The sequence below is a fragment of the Pelophylax lessonae genome, assembly GCF_965119305.1.
Source record: "Pelophylax lessonae genome assembly, chromosome: 12".
Taxonomy (NCBI): domain Eukaryota; kingdom Metazoa; phylum Chordata; class Amphibia; order Anura; family Ranidae; genus Pelophylax; species Pelophylax lessonae.
In genome coordinates this window covers 194,170,103-194,192,370 of record NC_138779.1, presented here as the reverse complement: position 1 = coordinate 194,192,370, position 22,268 = coordinate 194,170,103, and the positions used below count along the sequence as shown (strand labels likewise).

Sequence of the window (22,268 nt, the reverse complement as noted above, 5' to 3'; positions counted from 1 at the left end):
ACTCAGCAGATGCTAATATTCATCATACCTTCACTCCCCCACTGTTCTATTTGATCACCAAACTGCTTGGTGTGGTATAGGTGATTATGCAGATAATAGTCAGGCCTGAATGTTGTCACAGAAGAGTGGGAGAAGGGTCTTTAGCTTAGTGTAAGCTCCGACCAGAATGACCAGGAGTTTATGATAAACTTCTTCTCCTCGCCCACAAGAGGAAGGAGTGAGCAAAGAAAAGGTCAATATATCCCAGAAAGGGGTGAGCAATTAAAAGACTAGCCCTTTTTTTTGACCATACTTCTCCAGTGAGGCACAGGAGTGCACTTAGATTTTCTCTTCTGTGACCCAGAGTCAACTTATAGTGGGTCATTGCCAGCTGACATCGTAAAGCTGCTCCAGGGTCTAGAAGGATCTCCACAATATTGGCTAAGAGCCAAAGCCAGCTTCAACCCCCCCTCCCTTTCTCCAGCCTGATGCTCCAGTGAGTGCTGGAGGAGCAGAGTGGAGAGCGGTGACTGACAGTTACCGCTCTCCACTCTAAGCAAACTAATAACAGGTTCTGTGATTCCTCAGTTCCTGGTCTTAGAGCCAATATGAGACAGAGGCAAGTAAGGATGTTTATTTATTTATTTTTAGTCTTGCATGGTCCCATGGTTCCTTCATGGTCAATTTGTGCCATTCCTAATTAAAGGAGCAACTAGCCATAGTAGACCATATGACTGATATGGGGCCCAGATCTGTTTTTAGTAAACAGTCATTTATGCAGTCTGCAGTAGTTTAAAATTTACATTTGAAAAAAGTTATTGAAGTTAATATTTGGGAACCTCTATACAATTGTTTTGAGAACAATTAACATTCTGTATTACTAGAGGATTTGGCTTCAAGGTTAGAGTGACAGGGGGCCCCTTTAATGGTTTGGCTGTGGAGCATCTTTACACACAGGTATGGTCACTTGCTCTAAGTACATATGTGGCTGAGCCTGCATTTGTGTAAGTAGTTTTAAATGCCAGTAAAAGACTAAGCTGTCCCAAAATACAACATGTTTGTGAATTTTCCTGCTGTTGGCATAAAAGCTAACTTTATTTTAGGTTTATAGGTCCCTTAGGGTGGGTTCACATATTTGCAAATTGGATATCTTTTTAACCGCATCCACTTCACATAACATGTGTATGTGATTGGCTCTCAATGGTGGCGGTGCAGTTTTGAAAAGTGTCCTTTGCATTTTTTGGTCCAGTTCAGGTGCGAATTCAGGCAAAAATGTGCACCTGAATCGGTGAACAGAAACGCACCGGACTTCAGACTACAAACCACAGCCGGACATGTGTGAACCCAGCCTCAACTATAAAAATATTTAGCATTAATTTACAAAAAACTGAACAAAAACTATACACTCATTACACATTACCCCAAAGACGATGGAATTAAAAACAATCTGATGTGCTAGCCTTAAGGTTATTACTGGGTAATGAGATGTTTCATGCTATGTTTGCTGAGGAATGTATGCACATAATCCTGTCCACAAATGAAAAGACTTCTGGGTAAATGCCATTCATCAAAGTCACCTGTCCATGTTGTGAAGGCCCAATATGCTGCAAAAGAGTAACAGACAACCCATAGGCCCACCATCCTACAATAAAGAATGGGGTCAATCTAAAATTAAATTTGAGAATTTTGATGAGATGAATTGCCCACTGGTTCCTTAAAGTGCAATCCCAACCATTACTTCTTAGTTTTGGAAAGACTTGGGAAATAGTAGATCTTCTGTCAAGTTGTTATTGCTGTGTTCCAACTGGCGAAATGTCAACCCCCCCCCCTCTTGTCTTTGTCACTGGGACAGGAAGTTAGAGGTAATCTCTCCAATGGGGAAACAAACAGCAATAAAAACCTAGAAACTATTTTTTATTGGTTTGACCACCAATGGGGGAGAAAATTATAATAATGTGTCAATATAAAACCAAAAACTTTTCATTTATTTATATGATAAAAAATTGGTCTGGGAACAGTTTCAACCAATACAATGTGAAAAGGGGATAAAGGAAAAAAGAGGCTTATTTTGACTTGCAGATCCAAGAAGAATATATTACAAAAATTGATGAAAAAATTGTACAAAAAAAAAAAAAGTATTCGGTAATTCTTAACGCAAAAAAAAGCATAATGAAACCAGACTAAAGGGCAAACTTAGACATGACATCCCAATAATATAAATTGTACTATTCAAATGTAGAGCATACGCAAAAAGGAATCTATGCCCAAGGGATTTTAATGAGCTACACCCCAAGCCCAAATGTTGAGCATACTCATATATCTAAAACCACACGACCCTGTATCCATATATAATTACAGGTATTATAGTGTCTGTATCTCTCTAAACTTTACTAATACTGACATATAGAAATACTTCATTCTCTCAACATATAGACAATTCTGGTACTATAGCAAGTCCCAGGCTAAACTTCCCCAGAAGGATTATTACAATGGAAGCAACATTGAAAATATTAGGTCAAAGTGCTACATTGCTAGATAAAGGCCAGGTCAAGTTACCTGCCCTCACTGCAAACAGGGCACACAAATACTCCACTCTAATCAAGGCTACAAAGTTTCTTCCCAATACCTTTAAACATTAATGTTGAAGCTCTGAAGAAGAGGGAACCAACTAGTTCCCCTGAAACGTTTTGGTTGTATCAGACATTTTTGTTCCAACAACTCAAAAAAACCTCCAATTGAGATGACTGCTTTTCACCAGGCACTCCTAAAAGCATATCCAATATTTTACCTCCTGGTAAACGATCTGCCTATCTCAGAGAGGCATCAACTAAGGACTAGGTCCACAACTAGGTCCACTAATGGCACTTTTCCACTGTAAGTACCAGCTCGGCTCTACTCGGCCCTGCTCAGCCCGGTTTGCTTTTCCACTGCTGGTACCGCATGGTACGGTGTTGGAACGGTTCAGTATGGTACAGTATGGTTTGCTTTTCCACTAAAGTAGTACTAAAGTTAAGTGGGTGGGATAACAACGGGGTGGGTGGGATTCTCTGACCAATCAGTGGCTAGTAGTGACTGCATGCAAAGGATTGCGGGATATGGTACCGGGTATGGTACCTCTTGGAACCACAATCGAGGTGGTACTGTTTTTGAGAGCCATACCGTTCGGTTCCATGCAGTGGAAAAGCGCCGCCATACCGTACCGAACCATTCCTACACCATACCATGCGGTACCAGCAGTGGAAAAGCACAAAAGCGAGCTGAACCGTTCGGTTCCATGCAGTGGAAAAGCGCCATAACACTGCTCTTATCACGGTTTATCTCCTTCAAGAAGCACTCCCCAATCTCTTGTTGGATTAACACAAAAAAAATGTGATCCTTACCAGTCCAGTGCTACTACAATCTACCAGTACTCTATCATGACTACAACAGCAGGTAGGAGTTGGGAATACAGGTATAGGGATATCACCACAGACCCAAAGACACATGAGAAACCAGTGAACAATTCATTTTTATCAGCCAATCCTGATCCTACAGGCTTAGCCAACTCAAGCTGAACCCCAAAGTAAACAATAGAAGATAACCCACTTTTTTAACAGTTTATCATTTCTATGCCTATAAATCAGGTCATGTTTTAATACAGTATAATAGTAGCATTTACCCAGAAACCTCTGTTCCTTTGGGAGAAATGTAGTTGCATAGTCAAAAGTAAAAAAAGAAAAACCAATGTGTTCTGGGGGTAGTGATTTTTCCTATGCACTCTTTGGATCTTTATTTTACAGAAAATATGTTGTACATTTTCTGAAGAACACGTATGAATTAGTTATATGAAGGGAGGTGAAGGAAAGGTCTGTATGACAGGATGCAAGCAGTTTCTTACCATCTGTACTCGGTACAAGATGCTGATCCCCAGAGTCATGAACGGCTTGGAGAAGTCGATGACTTTTTCCCGCTCGGCCGTGATGGTGAACGCAGCGACCGCAAGGTCTGCCTTCTGTTAGGAAAAACAGAGAGTAAGAAACCATTAAAAGAACAATGATCAAATATGTATTTTGAAATGAAAACTATAGCTGGTATGTGTATTTCACCAAAAGTCACAAAATATATATATTTTTTTGGTTCATTAAAAGAGAATTTGTTACTGTGTCCATTGAAGTCAAATTGACAGGTCCTCTTCTTAGGACACTACCCAGCCCACTGGTACTTGTCTTCCCCACATACTCCCCCCTATGTTTGTAAAAGCCCTCAAAAATACCCAGTACTTTCAGGTATGGGGGAGCATGTGTAAAGAAATCAGGTGCGCTGCCCTAGTGCATATGTGCAACATACAAAATAATGTAAACAATTAAACTAAAAATGCAATAATAATGCAAAAAAATGAAAACGTATGCAAATCGTGTAAAACAAAAAATGTCCAGAAGGTGACTAGTGATACACCAATGTGCAATAAACGTCCATATTATAAGTCCATAAATAAAGTGCAAAAAATGGTGACAAAAACTTCCAGCTTGGGGAAAGGTGAACTGTGATTGGAAGGTGCAAAGTCCCACCACCAGCTTGGCCTCTTACCAGAAGTTAAACGTTAAGGGCATATATGAATATGACCACTCCAAAGGTCATGCAGCCAGGTAGAAAAATTCCCAGAAATACAGAAGGCACTCTGACACACTCGTGCTCCCTAGACTCTTACCGGACAAATGCCAAACAAGAAGCCTGGTTCTATGGTGATGAGTGGTCCTGCCGGGGGTTACTGGACTCTAGGATGGCTGATGTAGTTGCTTGTGTCCAAGAGGAACAGATCCAGTCAGAAAGCCTGACGAAAGAAGATCCTGCCAAAGGTGGCTAGACTCTGACTGGCTGCTGTAACTCCTTAATCTGGTCGACCTCAATAATAGGGGACACAACAGAGGGGACCGCAATAGTGCATTACCAACAGTAGATTTTTATTAAAACAAATGGTTGCACTTACAGTTGTGAAGACAATAATAGCGAGTTCCCTCACGGAGGAGCTGTATGGCGGGGTCCGCCTGCAGTGCAGACCGCTGCCTGGTCTAGATGTGATGACGCGGCGCCTCCTCTCTGACGCGTTTCTCCCGATAGGGCATCCACTTAGATAGGATCTAAGTGGATGCCCTATCGGGAGAAACGCGTCAGAGAGGAGGCGCCGCGTCATCACATCTAGACCAGGCAGCGGTCTGCACTGCAGGCGGACCCCGCCATACAGCTCCTCCGTGAGGGAACTCGCTATTATTGTCTTCACAACTGTAAGTGCAACCATTTGTTTTAATAAAAATCTACTGTTGGTAATGCACTATTGCGGTCCCCTCTGTTGTGTCCCCTATTATTGAGGTCGACCAGATTAAGGAGTTACAGCAGCCAGTCAGAGTCTAGCCACCTTTGGCAGGATCTTCTTTCGTCAGGCTTTCTGACTGGATCTGTTCCTCTTGGACACAAGCAACTACATCAGCCATCCTAGAGTCCAGTAACCCCCGGCAGGACCACTCATCACCATAGAACCAGGCTTCTTGTTTGGCTTTTGTCCGGTAAGAGTCTAGGGAGCACGAGTGTGTCAGAGTGCCTTCTGTATTTCTGGGAACTTTTCTACCTGGCTGCATGACCTTTGGAGCGGTCATATTCATATATGCCCTTAACGTTTAACTTCTGGTAAGAGGCCAAGCTGGTGGTGGGACTTTGCACCTTCCAATCACAGTTCACCTTTCCCCAAGCTGGAAGTTTTTGTCACCATTTTTTGCACTTTATTTATGGACTTATAATATGGACGTTTATTGCACATTGGTGTATCACTAGTCACCTTCTGGACATTTTTTGTTTTACACGATTTGCATACGTTTTCATTTTTTTGCATTATTATTGCATTTTTAGTTTAATTGTTTACATTATTTTGTATGTTGCACATATGCACTAGGGCAGCGCACCTGATTTCTTTACCTATTCTACAATATACACTCTAAGGTAGCAGCACACCCTTTATTGAATCAGCGCACTTTCCTACCCACCACATGGGGGAGCATGTGGCCCTCTTCCTTTCCTCCAAGGATGCAGTGCTCAGGCCTGATCACTATCATGTAGGAGAAGAGGAGAAGGTTGTTAACCTTTTGTAAACTCTGACAAAGACCGACCCAGGACTCTGACAACTGAATGAGCAAAGGCAAGCATTAGCATGGGGGGATGATGGTTGGATGGTTCTCTATTAAGGGAACCTGTCCTGGATTAGCAACAGTTTCCCCCTTTAATGTCAGTTCCTGAAATCTGTCTTAGATATATATATATAACTGAAAGCTGAAATCAAGCCTAACACAGGAGTGCCTGCTTGGTATGTTAATGGGTAGGGAAGGGTAGGTGAGCATACATAAGAAAATTTCATAGTGAGTGATAATTCTTAGTAGCCAAAAAAACAGCAGGCAGGGAACAGCTTGAAAACTGAATACGTGCAAATCTGAAATATAATGTCACCATCTGCATGCTATGTATCTTATGGAACAGTGGAAGGTGGGATCACACGAATAGGTGCATTACTTTAGAAATCCATTGCCAGTAAAAAAAAAAAAAAAAGAACTCCTATATGCATATTTTAGTTGGCTATTTAACTGTCTGGAGTCACCCTTTAATGAGAAATAATGGTTGTCACACAATCCTGGAGGCTATCCTCATTAGCTTTCATCTGCCATAGCGATCCAATGCCTGCTAATAATCTACTGATGTCTCCGGCGGCTGCAGTGATGGTCTTGGAGTTCTCTCATCTTCTTGCAGTGACAGTATCAGTACGTGGGATGGAAGGAATGATCCGTATATCCCTTAGGTTGATGGAAAGGTACATGACCGGAATTAATGCACTAATAAATTGCCCATCAAGGGCGCGCACAGTGCATTTTGCTTAGCTGTATGCAAACAATGCAATTATAGGTTTACCATGGGTAAACACTCCAACAACTTTCCATGATAGCCTCAGCTGGAAGCTATATTTTAACATTTACCCATTCCCAACCCCCATCTTCTGTTTAATCCCTGCTTATTATTCATGCACTCTTTAAAGTGGGCTCACTACAATTCCCACGATCATATTATTTTTTTTTCTCCTTGCTTCCTCCCTTAGTCATGCACACCTTAAAGTGAGCTGACAATTTGCATCCCATCTTTTATTTTATACCATGCTTCTTATTCATGCATACCTTAAAGTGGGCAAATGATAATTTCCACCCTGCCTTTTATTTTACACCTTGCTTCTTAGTCATGCACACCTTGAAGTGGGTTCATTACAATTCCCACTGCTATTTTAAATATTTTTACAAACTCGTTGTTACTCAAGGTGGACCACTTGCAATTTCCAATTTCAACTTTTTTTTACCCCCTGTTTCCTAGTCATATAAACCTTAAAGTGGGCCTATTACAACTATCAGCATCATATTCCAGTTTGCATACTACTTTGTAGTCATGTACGATTTAAGCTGGGTCTTTTACCATCACCGTCGGCAGTCTATAATCATAGTTTATACCCTGGTTTTTAGTTATGCAAAGTGGTAGTACTACACTATGCACACCTTAAAGTGGATCTATTACAATTTACAGCCCCATCTTCTGGTTTACTCTCTACTTCTTTTTTTTTTTTTTATTCTTTTTATTTCAATATGTGCATAAAAACAAACATTCCAAACGTCCTTTCAACAAAGGGACAAAACAATATAAAAAAAAAAAATTATACAATATCCAAATAATTATCTGTTTACTTAGTATTCATAATCTCTTTATGCCAAGGTATATCCATTTAGCTTAATTTAATCGCCGTTGTCCTGGTGTGCCCCAACCCCTTGCTCCATTGCATTCATAGATTTATTTCCTCATCATACTATGTGCATCCCTCTATATCCTCTTAGTTATCTCCTTATATTCAACCATTGGTTAATGTTGATTGACACCAATTATCCCGAATTTTATTATATTTCGTTGAGCATCCTCTATGCATATACAATACTTTTTCAAATGGTAAAATCTGATTTACCGCTCTTATCCAGTTCTTAACAGCAGAGGGCTTCACTTGAATCCACTTAACTGTGATTGTTTTCCTTGCCATAAACAGCGTTTCTCTAAGCATTATCTTGTGATATCTAGACCATGTTATTTCATCTAATATACCCAGCAAACAGGTTTCTGGGGTCAAAGGTACAGGCATATTCAGGACAGAGGATAATATTTGAATTATTTCCTGCCAGAATCTTGATATTGTACTCTCTACTTCTTAGTAATACACAACTTAAAGTGCGTCTATTATAATTAATTATAACCCTCATCTTCTAGTTTACACCCTACTTCGTAGTAGTGTACAATTTATGGTGAGTCTATTACAATTCCCACTCCATATTTTAACTGACACCCTGCTTTTTCGTCATACACACCTTAAAGTGGGTTCATTACAATTTGCAATGCCATCTTATATTTTACACCCTGAATGTTAGTCATGAACACCTTCTTGTTTACTTCATTGTCACCTACAGTTTAGGATGAGCTTATTACCATTCCCTCACCATGTGCAAATTCACACCCTGCTTCTTAGTCATTGACATCTTTCAGCTGGACTATTAGAAATGACACTGCAACTGACACCCTACTTAGTCACGTAAGTTCATTATTCCTTTACAATTCCTACCCTCATTTATTATTAGGTTGATGTTACCAAATACCATTATTATTCTGAGGTAAAGACGAACTCCAACCAATTTTATTTTAGCTCTGTATAGAGTGAGAAGAAATAAACTTTCTGTGATCCCTTTGGTGAGATTCTCTTTACCCCCTGTCTCTGTGACACCTTACAAAAAATGGGGGTGTTGATACCAGAATATGAGAAAGGATGAAAACAAAATTGTTTTCTATCAATTAGGTTTCACTCTCCCTTCTTTATTCTCGTCCTCTCGTCCTTTACCCAAAAGGGATATTTTAATTAATGATGAAGCTAAGTCACCATCTATTAAAAACTGACATATCAGTTTTCGGTGAGCTTACCTTTAATAATTATCTCAATGGGGTTACAGAATACAATTGTTGGGGTCCTCAAATGGTTAGAAATGGTATGCATTTAGCAGGATAACATAGAGCTGTTTTTTCACTCTGTACAATTTTGGAAAATGTGTAATTTTGTATGCAAAGAATGTAACAGAACAAGTCACAAGCCACACTGAAACAGGAAAACGGTTCTAGGTCAAAAATAGCAGATAACATCATGCAGCTATTATCACTTGGGTTTATTGCTGAGGAATAATCAATTTTTTTCTGCTGCAACCTTTAATACCCATTCCCCTCCTTCCTGTAACAATAGTAAACCAGCTTGGCCAGAGATAAATGTCCTTCACACCTGCAAAGTGACAGGTACTCAGTCTGTAACCAATAAAGAAATCAGATTTCTGCCTAGGCCCTTAGGCTGGACATTTATATTATGGTATACATTAAGTAAAATGTCATTTTAAATAGCACAGGTTTGTTAATGGTTAATATAATGCTGTAAACAAGGGGGCTAGGAAAGATACCAGTGGTGAAAGTGTTATTTTGTTCTAGGTAGGTGCTAGAGCGATAGTATAGCTTTGGATCCTTTCTGCTTACCAGGGAGATTGCCAGGTAAATCTATATTGTTCTCTACCTACCAGAGAGCAGGATCTGCTAGTGAGGTCTGCTCATGGTGCCCAGGTGCAGCTCAGTTTGTCTGAAGTGTTTCACACTGGTTCAGTAGGGAGGCATATTGGACAGTGGGAGGAAACCTGACAAATAAGTGCAAAGGCATTTAGTACAGCCCTGGTGATTGGCAGAACAAAGTACCTCGGTGCATGCTAGGATACTGTATAATTGCCAAGGGCAAATGTGCTCTGTGTCTTTCAGTTGGAGAGCGGGGTCCCGGAGGGAGGGAGCAGCTGCCCCTACTCTGTAGAAGTTGCCATGCGGCCTCAGGGGGTTGACCTGAGGGCCTAAGAGTCAGAGAGGAGCTAAACCCGGAGGTCCTGCAGAGCTGACTGGAAGGGAGACACTGGAAAGGATCTGATTCTGCATATAGTGAGTAAAGATCTGTGTCATGGGGCCTGTCCTAAGAGGGCCATCCCTACAGCTAGAAGAGTCAGTGGATGGGTGTCAGTCAAGGGGTTGCTAGAGAGTGTCCTGAAGATAATGTAGTAGCATCAAGTCTGCTGCTGGAGAGACCAAGAAGACTTAACCCCTTCCATACAAGTGGCAGTATGGTTAAAGTAGTGTGTCTGCTTCCACAAGAAACCTGGTGGGGCCAAGGGAGAGTTAGGCCTTTATCACAAAAACAATACCAAGGTAGTGAAATCTGCGGCCCTCGAGAGAATTCTAGAAAACCCCAGGGGTGGTGAATTTGATAAAATCATACTCCAATGTGAGGCACGTTGGATATATACCCTCCAGGCTACTTCCAGTCCTGTCCTCAATGATGCCCTCAGTTTCAAACCGTTCCTTTAAGGATCATTTAATATAAGCTATGTTTTCCTTTTTCGGTATAGTCATCCTCATTGCTTTCTTTGGCTGATCCTTGGTGTCCTCTCTGCTTTTCTCTCCTCTATCTTTCAATATATACCATCAATATATATCATCATTGGCCGGTGTGGAATGCTGGATAGGCATTTCCAAGTATCCCACTATCTTTCTTGCTCATATTGCAATATGCCCCCTCTTAGACACTCCTTGTCCTATTTGACACACGTTCTTTTCCCCTCCCTTTTCCAATATTTTATATTTGCATGTAGCCCATGATGTCCTTACCAGGAAGAATTGTATTATATATCCATTTTCGCTGTGACAATGTTACTCATAATGTTAACTTTACAATGTACTGTACACCATCTTATTACATATATATATATATATATTTATATATTTGCTTGTGTTTAGCGTTTGTTTTATTCATCTCTTGGACCCCTCCTGTGCATATGCATGAGTTCCTGCAAACAGGCTCATCGTTCCCCGCACGTCACTCCGGTCCTGCGGCCTGCCCACTGTTTGGGAGTGGACTTGAACGGGATGACCCACCCTCTCCTGGTGCCTGGTGAGCGCTCGTCACCTCCGGTGCGGGACCGCACTTTTGGCTTATGTGCGTTCCAGCTTGGAGCGCACGTGCCGATCCGACGTGGCGCAGTCCACTGACGTCACGGGTCGGCGCGGCACCCACGCTGATTAGCGGCCGGTGTGTTGGTCGGTATTTAGGGCGCCCGCACACCACATCCTACAGCGGGATGTTTAGCTGGCTCTCTGTATGTGCGCAGAGGTATGTTACTTGCTACTCTCACTCTGCACCCCTCAGGGCTATTTTCAACAGCATTATTATTATTTTTTTACTTATCCCCTATCATATATCCTTTTACTTACGCTTGTATAGGCTTGGGCCTACTGTACCCCTTATACTCCTGGACGGGGATTGACATCTTAGAGTGTGGGTCTACCCCTCCTACATATGATCTCCAGTTCGGTTGGTTCCTCCTTCTGGGGCACCTCTACATTGGATAACCCCATACCTATACATCACTGAGCAACCTTATGTTTGGCTGTTGCATCTAGTGGGTAAGTCAACATGCTCACAATCATCTAATATAAATCCTCCATAGATCATGTGTACAATATAATACAATAGCTGCATATCTGATACATTTTTTACAGATATAAAAGCTGTTCAGGTTTTCTTCATTTAATTATATTGGATTCCAATTCCTGTTGGATGTAAATGCCAGTGTTTCCCTCTTTTCCTTTTCTTTTGGCCCTTATGACCCTTCACTTCATCTTAAGGTAAATATGTCACCGGTTACATCCACAAATTCAAGCCCCTTTCTTTTTTTTTTAATTTTGGTTTCAGATTATCTATTATATTATATATCTGCTGATTACAGAGTGTCTTTTTTGCACATACACGCCTGTGCCGCTGCCGTCCCTTACCTTATATCGAGATTTCTAGGTAATTATTATTCCTTTGTATATGGCCTGTATGTCAATGAGCTTTTTGCCCACCTATCTTATACACATTATTTTATTACCTAGTATCCCATACTGGTGTGCGGGGGTCCTATTACTGCCCTTTATACCTGTTGTGAACCATATGCAACTTTGCACCTTAAAGAGGTTGGTCTACCTGAATAATTACAATTACCATACACTGTTGTACTCCTCATTAAGTTTCCTCCTATGCTAAATGTATGTTACTAATTACTATTATGTTTTTCTTATTAAGAAGATGTGTATCCGTCTGTGGTCCTGATGAAGCTTGCCGCGAAATGCGTTGACCTTTATCCAGACTAGTCCTCTGCTGAACATCTTTATATCATAACATGTATTGCATATTGACAATGGCTTTACCAAATGTTGTATATACTATGAATCTTTATTGAGGGTATCACCCCCTCGATCTTTTAACCTTTCGGTGTTTGTTTATACCGCTGTTTTAAGAATGAATTAATAAAATGAAAAACTTTTTTATTCAATTTAAAAATTTCTATCCAATGATGTGCCCCTAAAGTCCACATTCTAGGTCAGCCTTCGCTAGACCCCCTTTTTTTGTACATTTCCCTTCAGATTATGGCACGCCTGGGTTAGCTCTCCCCCTTTTTTTTTGGATTGAATTCATTTTGGATGAGTTCTGCCTCCCCAATGTGACAAAAAACGCATATAAGTCTATTTGGAATAATCTCTCAGTCATACTGCATACATATATTTGGAGGGGTTTCTGTCTTTAGGGGTGCGCTCAGGTTATGTAGATGTGTTATGTTATCCACTGTTTTTTAGGGGATTCGCAAATCCCCAATTTTAAAGCTTTTAAAGTTTTTGTACAATAAAGATTGCTTTTTAGTCATTTTGATGTTTAATTACTTGCACTGCAATAACTGTTTTCTTTAAGTTGCTTATTTGCTTGCCCTTGGGCATTCACATATCAAAATGTTTATGTCTTAGTTACAGTCTTATGCTTGTTCCTATGTGATATTTGATTTTTGTATCTGTAACTTAATTTGCAATAACATTTTTATTGTGAAAAAAAGAAAATAGGATTGCATTTTATGAGTTATTGTGTACTGCTAATTATATCTGAGAGGAGTTTCAACACTTCTTAAGTCCCACTAGTTTGCTATTTTTTCTACAATGTCCTTTTTTGGGATGTGGTGCTGACTTGGTCAAACAGGACTTCACTGTTTTTAATACATTATCAATTCAGCAAATCTGGTGTCCAGAATCAGAGGGTGCACTGGTACAAAAATATAAACCCAGTTAGGTTTCATGGCTGAGAGCTAGCTACTTAAGACCTTCTTTAGAGCCTACCTCCTAAGGCATTGGTCCCCAAACGGTAGCCCGGGGGCCAGATATTGCCCTTTGCTTGCCTTTATCCAGCCCCTGGGGCACTATTCCTCTCACTGATACAAGACACTATTCCGCCATCTGACAGCAACAATAGGGCACTATTTATCCCACTGACACCAATATTGGGCCATTATTCGTCCCACTGACACCAATAATGGGACACTATTCCTCCCACTCACACACCAATAATGGGACACTATTCCCCCCTATGATGCCAATGATGGGACACTATTCCCCCCCATGATGCCAATGATAGGACACTGTTCCTCCCTATGATGCCAATAATGAGACATTATTCCCCTTATAATGCCAATGATGGGGCGCTATTCCTCTTCCTAAAACCAAATGTGGTAATGTTTACTCCCACTAGCCCTCTGAAAGTTTGAAGGATAATAAACCGGCTGTTTGTTTAGCAAGTTTGAAGATCCCAGTCCTAAGGGGATCTTGACAATGGTGGCAAATTACCAGTGTTGGATTTCCAAAGAGGCTGCCTGCCAGTGGGATATCTCCCGTGGGATGTCGCTCCCTCATTGTCCCTTCTCTGTCAGATTGGCCAGCAATCAGGGCCAATGAGGGAATGATTCCACAGAGGTAAGTTGAAAGCTAACCCACATGTGTCGCTAGTGGCAGAGTTGCCATTGTGACAGCCTAAGCCTAATTTTTGGCATTTTTTTGTGATGAGTGGCCTCTTTGGCCAACAATGAGCAATAGATAGTAGAAGGTGCCAAGCTTCCATCCCAGAAAATAAGAACAGTAATCCTCATAATAAAGTGACCTGGAGTCAGTAACTGAAAACACCCCAAAAAGGTATACCTGTAAAAGAAGACTGAATACTTACCTCGCTGAAAACTGCTTCAATCTGAAAAAAGTTTCTGGTGAAGTTTACTGAGAAAATTACACTTCCCGGAGTGTCAATCTCTTGGGTCACCCATAGCTCTCCCTATCTCCTCTATCTCCTCTTACTGGCCTCCATGCCTTTGCTCTATTCTGCAGTGACTAGAAGGGTAGTAGGAGGAATCCATGGTAAAAGAATGTGAATACTTTCCTTGCCCATGCCACTGAAAACTGCTCGGATCCAGAGAAAGAGGAGGAATCAGTGACTGCTGCAGGGAATCAAAGAGATAGACACTCCCAGAAATGTTTCCCAGCACACTATGGAGACTATTTCTCTGGAGCAATTTTCAGTGGTGGTATGGCTCTTAGGAAAGGTAAGTATTCACAATCTTCTTTGTATGCCTTTTTAAAGATTTTTTTTTAGCTAAAGCAAACAGCCACTTAAAAATTACACTTTCTGCAATCCCAATCCTCTCCCCTCCACAACATAAAATAGCTTTCAGGAGCATGTGCACTCCTGCTCTGTCATAGCTGCTGGTTCCAGCGTTCCGGTTTTGGCTGTGGCATTCTCCTTGTCTGTCTGTCTACCTGCAAGGTTATTGATTATGGCCAGACTCTCGGTGGAGACCAAACCTGATTTAAGCTAGCTGCACTCTTATGCCTGTGATAGATTGTGTAATGCCTGATCAAGATGCCTGTTTGCCTGCCCTGCTAGATTGGATTTCCCTGTGTATGACCTTGGATCAGATATTGACTATTCTCTGAACTCTGCCTGCCTTTTACCTGGACTGTCATTGAACCACTCTGCCTGTCTGCCAACCGCAAGTACCCATTTGCTTTGCTCAATCCACACCTGCCCTGGCGTGGTGACGAGGCACTATAGCATTGTGTATAAGTCCTGGGGGCAACCGAGTTCTGGTAAGCCTGCTTGCTTTAAAGGAAAGGGGTTGCTAGAGGTAAGGAACAGCTAGCTATAGTGTCTGATCACCTGCATTAGAGGTAAGTGGGACATTAGCAGAGCATTTTTTTTATTGTTTATATTTCCTTTTGTTCAGAGCTTGTTTTCTGCAATGGATCGCTTTTCAGAGGGCATTTAAGAGGCAGTGAAGAGGTGCTATATCATGTTCTCACTGCCTGTTTAAAGCCTTAAAAGGCTGTACACTGCACTGCATGCAATGCATGCGGTTGCAGTGCAGCCTTATACCCTGATATGGTACGTGTTCGCTGACACTACTGCCCACTGAATGGGACATGCGGTTTAATTTTTGCAGCAGTTGAAAAGCATGTGTGGCATGTGCACTGTGACTGCATGCCCCTCTTTATGTGGGTGGTCGGGGCGGTAAAACTGTACCCTTACTCATGATCGCCACTCCCCCTGCCTCCATTCTTGCGTAAGCGAGAATGAAGTTTGAGCTTCCTGGGATATAGACGTCCCATATCCCAGGAGGCATCAGCTTCTCCACAGAACCACGAAGAGACAGTCAGTTCCTGATGATGTACAAGAAAGAAAATGGCGGACCGGAATGGGACCTGTAGTATAGGAGCCATGCAAGAGGACAATTCTGGGTTTGCCGGGCTTGTAAATATATTTATGCAGCATGAAAAAAAGAAAAAAACACACAAAACCTAAAGGGCACATAAACTATAGTTTTCTTGGGGAGGGTGATGTTCTTCTTCAATGGCAAGGTCGCTTTAAAGCTTTTAAAAATTGAGCCTATTGTGAATTATTACATGTCCATGACACTATAATAAATATACTAATAAGAATAGCTTTTTTATTAAAAACAGACATGCTGATATACTAGAGCAAAAAATATGCATATAAATTAGGTGTCATATATTTCGTAATCATAATAATTGTGTCCTTTTATCATAATATGAGGAGTTGCTTTTCATATAAAGCTATATAACTCTATTAGGACCAGTTAGCCATTCCTGAAGTTAGCCGCATTAATTACCAAGGATCAGTTATATGACCCAGGTGTACCACTGACTGAAAGGATAGCCCCCTCCCTGCCATCTTTTATCAGAGACAGCAGCCAGTTTTTTTCCTGCAGTGCCATCATCATCGCCATCATCATTTAAGTCTCTCGGCAAGAACGAGCGAATCCTCACATTGCTGCAGCCAGCAGGCCTCAAGGCCTTTCTAGTCTCTACTGCCAGGCCAGACAGATGAGCCTTCTGCCTCCACCCACAGCGTGTTCATTAATAAAATCTTGTTCGCTGTCACCATGCCAGAATGTAGGGGCATTAGCAGGTGATTAATGGCGGGAATTCTGATCAATCGGAGATGGTGATTCTCTTGAATGCCCTGGATCGCTGCTGTTTTGGTCGGCAATAAATATTAATTAAAATCAGGATTCTTGCAGGAACGCTTAAAAGCCAGCCAAGAATGGAATACACGGGGGGGCAAAAATTATAATACAATCGAACTTTTAAGCAGGGATTGTGAGAACGGTTGAAGACATGCAGAATTTGAGGCATTTAGGGCCAAACTTAAAGGAGAGCTGAATATTCATGAAGACATTTTTCATAGCAATAGCTACCTGTGACTGCCTTTTTGTCCTGATAGTAAGTCCACCAACATGCCAAAAGGAATTGGAAGGCATTATCTCCATTTGGGTTAGGGAGGTCTCAATGTCAGGAACTTCCTGTCAGTCATCAGAGAGATGCATGCACATGTTTTTGGGCATGGAATCCTAACTAAGCGTGCAAGGATGTGCACGTGCACATGCACAACAGCGTGCACGTGGATGAGCAGGCGTGTCCACAACAGATTCTTGTGCCTAGTGGACTATTCAAACCTGAGGCCTGCATGGGATCATTGCTGGATGGTCTTTCAGCTTTTGTCTCTGATATCCATGATCCTTGATCTGTTTGACTCTATTACTGACTCTGTTGACTTTCGTTGACTTGCCTCTGGAATGGGCTACAAGACCATCACCAAGCAGCTTGGTGAGAGGGTGACAACAGTTATGGCGACTATTCGCAAATGGAAGAAACAAAATAACTGTCAATCTCCCTCAGTCCGGGACTCCATGCAGGATCTCATCTCGTGGAGTTTTAATGATCATGAGAACAATGAGGAATCAGCCCAGAACTACACGGGAGTATCTTGTCAATGATCTCAAAGCAGTTAGGACCATAGTCACCAAGAAAACATTTGGTAACACACAATACCGTGAAGGACTGAAATCCTGCAGCGCCCACAGGGTCCCCTGCCCAAAAAAGCAAATGTACAGGCCGTCTAAAGTTTGATAATGAACATCTGAATGATTCAGAGGAGAAATGGGTGAAAGTGTTATGGTCAGATGAGACCAAAATCAAGCTCTTTGGCATCAATTCAACTCGCTGTGTTAGGAGGAATGCTGCCTATGACCCCAAGAGCAAAATCCCCACCATCAAACATGAAGGTGGTAACATTATGCTTTGGGGGTGTTTTTCTGCTAAGGGGACAGGACAACTTCACCGCATCAAAGGGACGATGGACAGGGCCATGTACCGTCAAATCTTGGGTGAGAACCTCCTTCCCTCAGCCAGGGCATTGAAAATGGGTCATTATTGGGTATTCCAGCTTGACAATGACCCACAACACACGGCCAAGGCAACAAAGGAGTGGCTCAAAAAGAAGCACATTAAGGTCCTGAAGTGGCCTAGCCAGTCTCCAGACCTTAATCCCATAGATAACATGTGGAGGGAGCTGAAGGTTCGAGTTACCAAATATCAGCCTCGAAAAACCTTAATGACTTGGAGAGGATCTGCAAAGAGGGGTTGGTACAAAATCCCTCCTGAGATGTGTGCAAACCTGGTGGCCAACTACAGGAAACGTCTGACCTCTGTGATTGCAAAGAAGGGTATTGCCACCAAGTACTAACTCATGTTTTGCGAAGGGGTCAAATACTTTTTTCACTCATTAAAATGCAAATAAATGTGTAACTTTTTTGAAATGTGTTTTTCTAGATTTGTTTTGTTGTTATTCTGTCTCTCACTGTTAAAATAAACCTATCATAAAATTATAGACTAATCATTTCTTTATCAGTGTACAAACGTACAAAAAATCAGCAGGGGATCAAATACTTTTTTCCCTCAGCCCCCGTTCACATAGGGGCGACGCTACTTCGCACCGCGACCTCCGAGGTTGCGGTGCGAGCAGCACGCCGCTACCTCGGAGCGGCCACCACTGACTTCATAACATTGAAGTCTATGGCGGTCGCCTCCGGGTCGCCCCAAAGAAGCTCCGGACCCTTTTTCTAGGTCGGAGCGACTTGTGTCGCTCCTATTAGAACGGGTCCGCAGCTTCCCTATGGGAGGCAACCTGTGAACCGGCACTCACTGTATAAAAGAAAAAATAAATAAATAAAAATTCCAATATATACATCCTTTTTTGTAGACGCTATAACTTTTGCGCAAACCAATTAAAATATGCTTATTGGGACTTTTTTTTTACCAAAAATATGTAGCAGAATACATATTGACCTAAATTTTTGAAGAAATTACATTTTTTACATATTTTTTATTGGATGTTTCATAGCAGAAAGTAAAAAATATATATATTTTCTTTTTCAAAATTGTTGGTTGTTTTTCATTTAGAGCACAAAAAGTTAAAAAAAAACCCAGTGGTGAGCAAATACCACCTAAAGAAAGCTCTATTTGTCGGGGGAAAGGCTATCAATTTCATTGTGTACAGCATTGCATGACCGCGCAATTGTCAGTTAAACTAATGCGGTGTCGTTTAACACAAAATGGTCCAGTCACAAAAGGGGGAAAATCTTCTGGAGGTCAGGTGGATAAAATGAGGACTCCTTGTATTTAGGTATAGAAGTAGTAGAGTATTGGACCATGTTAGTCACTGATTTATGAAAATATGGTAAAGCAAGGGTGGAAAAATGGGAAAGTCATGTCAAAGATTACTTTACAGTAATTGGTCTAATAATAATTCAAATTATGTACTCACTGAAAAAAAAATACTTTTGTTTCCCTTTAGCTGTAACCTTGCAGGTCCTCAGAGCAGTTATATTGACATTTCCACTGCGGTACAAACCCTTTAATTATCTTACATTACAGCTGATGCATATCCTATATGTACTCTAAGTTCTCTGAATATATTACTTTGCTTACTAGTGTGTTTGGTCGAAAATTATTATTATTTGTATTGACCTCTGTGGACTAAAATGTTGCAAAACTCATAAACTACATTTATTAGTTTTTATGGGAATGTATTCATTCTACAAACTAGCTCATTAGAGTTCCATGTGCATGTATACAAGGCACGTACCAGGTACTGAAGAGAAAGGTCAGAAACTGGCTAAATCCTATAAAAAGCACCCATAGGCCTCAAAAGGAAGAGTAGACTTAAAAAATAGAATTCAATTTATATTATTTTGTCCTCATTTATATGAAATAAATGTAAATTATGCACTTGGGGGCTAAGAATATGCATGCATCATACATACTAGGTGGAGTAGAACTGGGGGAATCCATAGCGGAGAAGGATCTGGGTGTTCTGGTAGATCCTAAGCTTAATAATAGCATGCAATGCCAAGCTGCGGTTTCCAAAGCAAGCAAAGTCCTTTCTTGTATTAACAGAGGCATGGACTCCAGAGAGAGAGATATAATTTTGCCCCTGTACAAATCATTAGTAAGACCTCATCTGGAATATGCAGTTCAGTTTTGGGCACCAGTTCATAAAAAGGATATCAGGGAACTGGAGAAAGTGCAGAGAAGGGCAACCAAACTGATAAGAGGCATGGTGGAGCTCAGCTATGAGAAAAGATTAGAGGAACTGAATTTATTCTCTCTGGAGAAGAGGAGATTAAGGGGGGAATATGATCACCATGTATAAATACATAAGGGGTCCATATAGTGAACTTGGTGTTGAATTATTCGCTTTAAGGTCAACACAGAGGACAAGGGGGCACTCTTTACGTCTAGAAGAAAACTGATTTCATCTCCAAATATGCAAAGGTTTCTTCACAGTAAAAGCTGTGAAAATGTGGAATAGACTCCCTCCAGAGGTGGTTCTGGCCAGCTCACTAGATTGCTTTAAAAAAGGCCTGGATTCTTTCCTGGGTGCACTTATTATAAGTGGGTACTAATATTTATAGGTAAAGTTGATCCAGGGAATACCTGATTGCCTCTCGGGATCAGGAAGGAATTTTTTCCCCTTGCTGTAGCAAATTGGATCATGCTTTGCTGTTGTTTTTTCACCTTCCTCTGGATCAACTGCGGGTATAGGACTGTGTATATTGGATTGTATGGTTGGGTTTTCATTACTGTTTTTTTTTTTATTGGTTGAGCCAGATGGACTTTTGTCTTTTTTCAACCTGACTAACTATGTAATTATGTATGTAAATATGTTACAAATAAATATTTATTACAGGCCCATTCTATGACACTTGGTTTGCCGAGAAAATCAGGTTTCCCAATTAGGCAAACCAGAAATGCCTATTCACTTTTTGGCTACTTCTTTCTAACTGAATATCTATAGAGCTCTAGAGCTAGGAAGGGTTGGGGATGTCTCCCTCCCCTGGCTGGTTGGAGATGTCTCCCTCCACAAAGCATATCCCTCTATAGTGAGCATTAGTCTCAGTGCACTAGGTGTTATTTCTATCTGCTGCTTTGTTGCTCTATTATAAGCATAGATCACTTACACGTTTTCCTGACACCAAGAGAAAAAAGGTGACAGGGAAGTGAGCTCCAGCACCAGTGGCGGCTGGTACTCCATGGGTCGGGGGGGGGGGCGGCAGACGGACCTCTGGCTCTAATCACATGGCTAAAAGAAAAGCCCCATTGAAGTCCATGCGTCTGGCACCCCGCATGTAGATTAGGGGGCCGGACACATGGATAGGGGGGCGGCACCCCTGCGCCCCAATGCACTAGCTGCCACTGTCCAGCACTCAACCTGTGATTGACAGCCTCAGCTCTGTTCCTGTGTGCTGTGTGAAGGTAGGGTTGTCCCTTCCCTCCAATCAGCTCTCAGAGTTTACCTCACTGAGCTCTGTGCTCTGTAGAGTGTAATTTCAGCTCGCCGCCCGCCACCCCCCCCCCCCCCCCCTCCGTTTTTGGATAGCTCAGACAAGCTGTATACATTCTGGGCTTTGAAAGGATGTAGAGAAGAGAAGACTGCAGATAAACAGGTGTAACTTATGCAGGGGGATTCGCTTAATCTCTGCATCACCTGAGGATAGTCAATTCACTGGATATATGTGAGGGTTTACAAATATTTTAACCCTTTCACTGCCCAAGCTGTTTTTGCATTATTTTACTTATTTGTTTAAAACATTATTTTAGGCCTGATGATTACTTAAAGGAGAAGTAGAACCAAAGCTCGTTGTGCTGTACTTCCCCTGTGGATCAAAGGAGTGCAGTTTGTCCTGCCTTCCTGTGACCCATTTTCCGCAGAAAGCAGGCTTCAGAGCTAGTCCAGGCTGGGGAAGGTTTGCGACCACATGGTCAGGATCTACCCAAATGCCTGGACCGGCACCCGGCACATCCTCCTAGCGAGCTGCTGAGAGCCTGAGCCAGTCGCCCCCTCCACACCCCAGCGCTCCAGTGAATGCAGGGGGGCAGAGCAGAGAGGCGATGACTCACAGTCACCAGTTCTCTGGTCACGGAGCTCTGTAAACTGAGCAATTGGCAGTCTTTGATTGCTCAGTTCTCAGCCTTTGAGCCGGAAGGGGACAGATGCAACATCCACCTAGGTATGTATGATTTCTCAAAAATAAAAGAAAAACCCTAAATTTCTCTTCTAAAACCCCCATCAATTTAATGGCAGTTCCAATTTTTTATGTCACTTAAAATTTGTGCAACAATTTATCAAGGGCTAATTTTTAAGTTCATTTTAAGACACACAAGCATAATATTTTAACCTAATTTTTTATTTATTTTTTTGGTGAATTATATGAATCTGAAGGGGGCACATGACCAGCGCCATCATGGGAGGACGTTTATTAACACCCCGCCGGCACTGAAAGCCCACGCTGTAGCAGTCTTTTGGCTATACCGTGGGTGGAAAGTGGTTACAATTGCGAGTGCTTGTAAAACAACAACGAACTTCAGTACCCAAAATGTTCCATTAATTTGCCAGTAACTCTCTAAAAACCCCTATC

At 41.7% G+C, this 22,268-nt stretch overlaps 1 protein-coding gene across 2 annotated transcripts in view; it reads right to left on the bottom strand.

The window, feature by feature from the left end:
* The window catches only part of GRIK5 (glutamate ionotropic receptor kainate type subunit 5), a 565,130-nt gene that overhangs the window by 85,278 nt on the left and 457,584 nt on the right, over positions 1-22,268 (bottom strand). For both annotated transcript variants that reach the window (XM_082273102.1, XM_082273101.1), the window contains exon 13: positions 3,857-3,970. In XM_082273102.1, the coding sequence (XP_082129228.1) occupies positions 3,857-3,970 (114 nt within the window). The remainder of the gene's footprint in view (positions 1-3,856; positions 3,971-22,268) is intronic.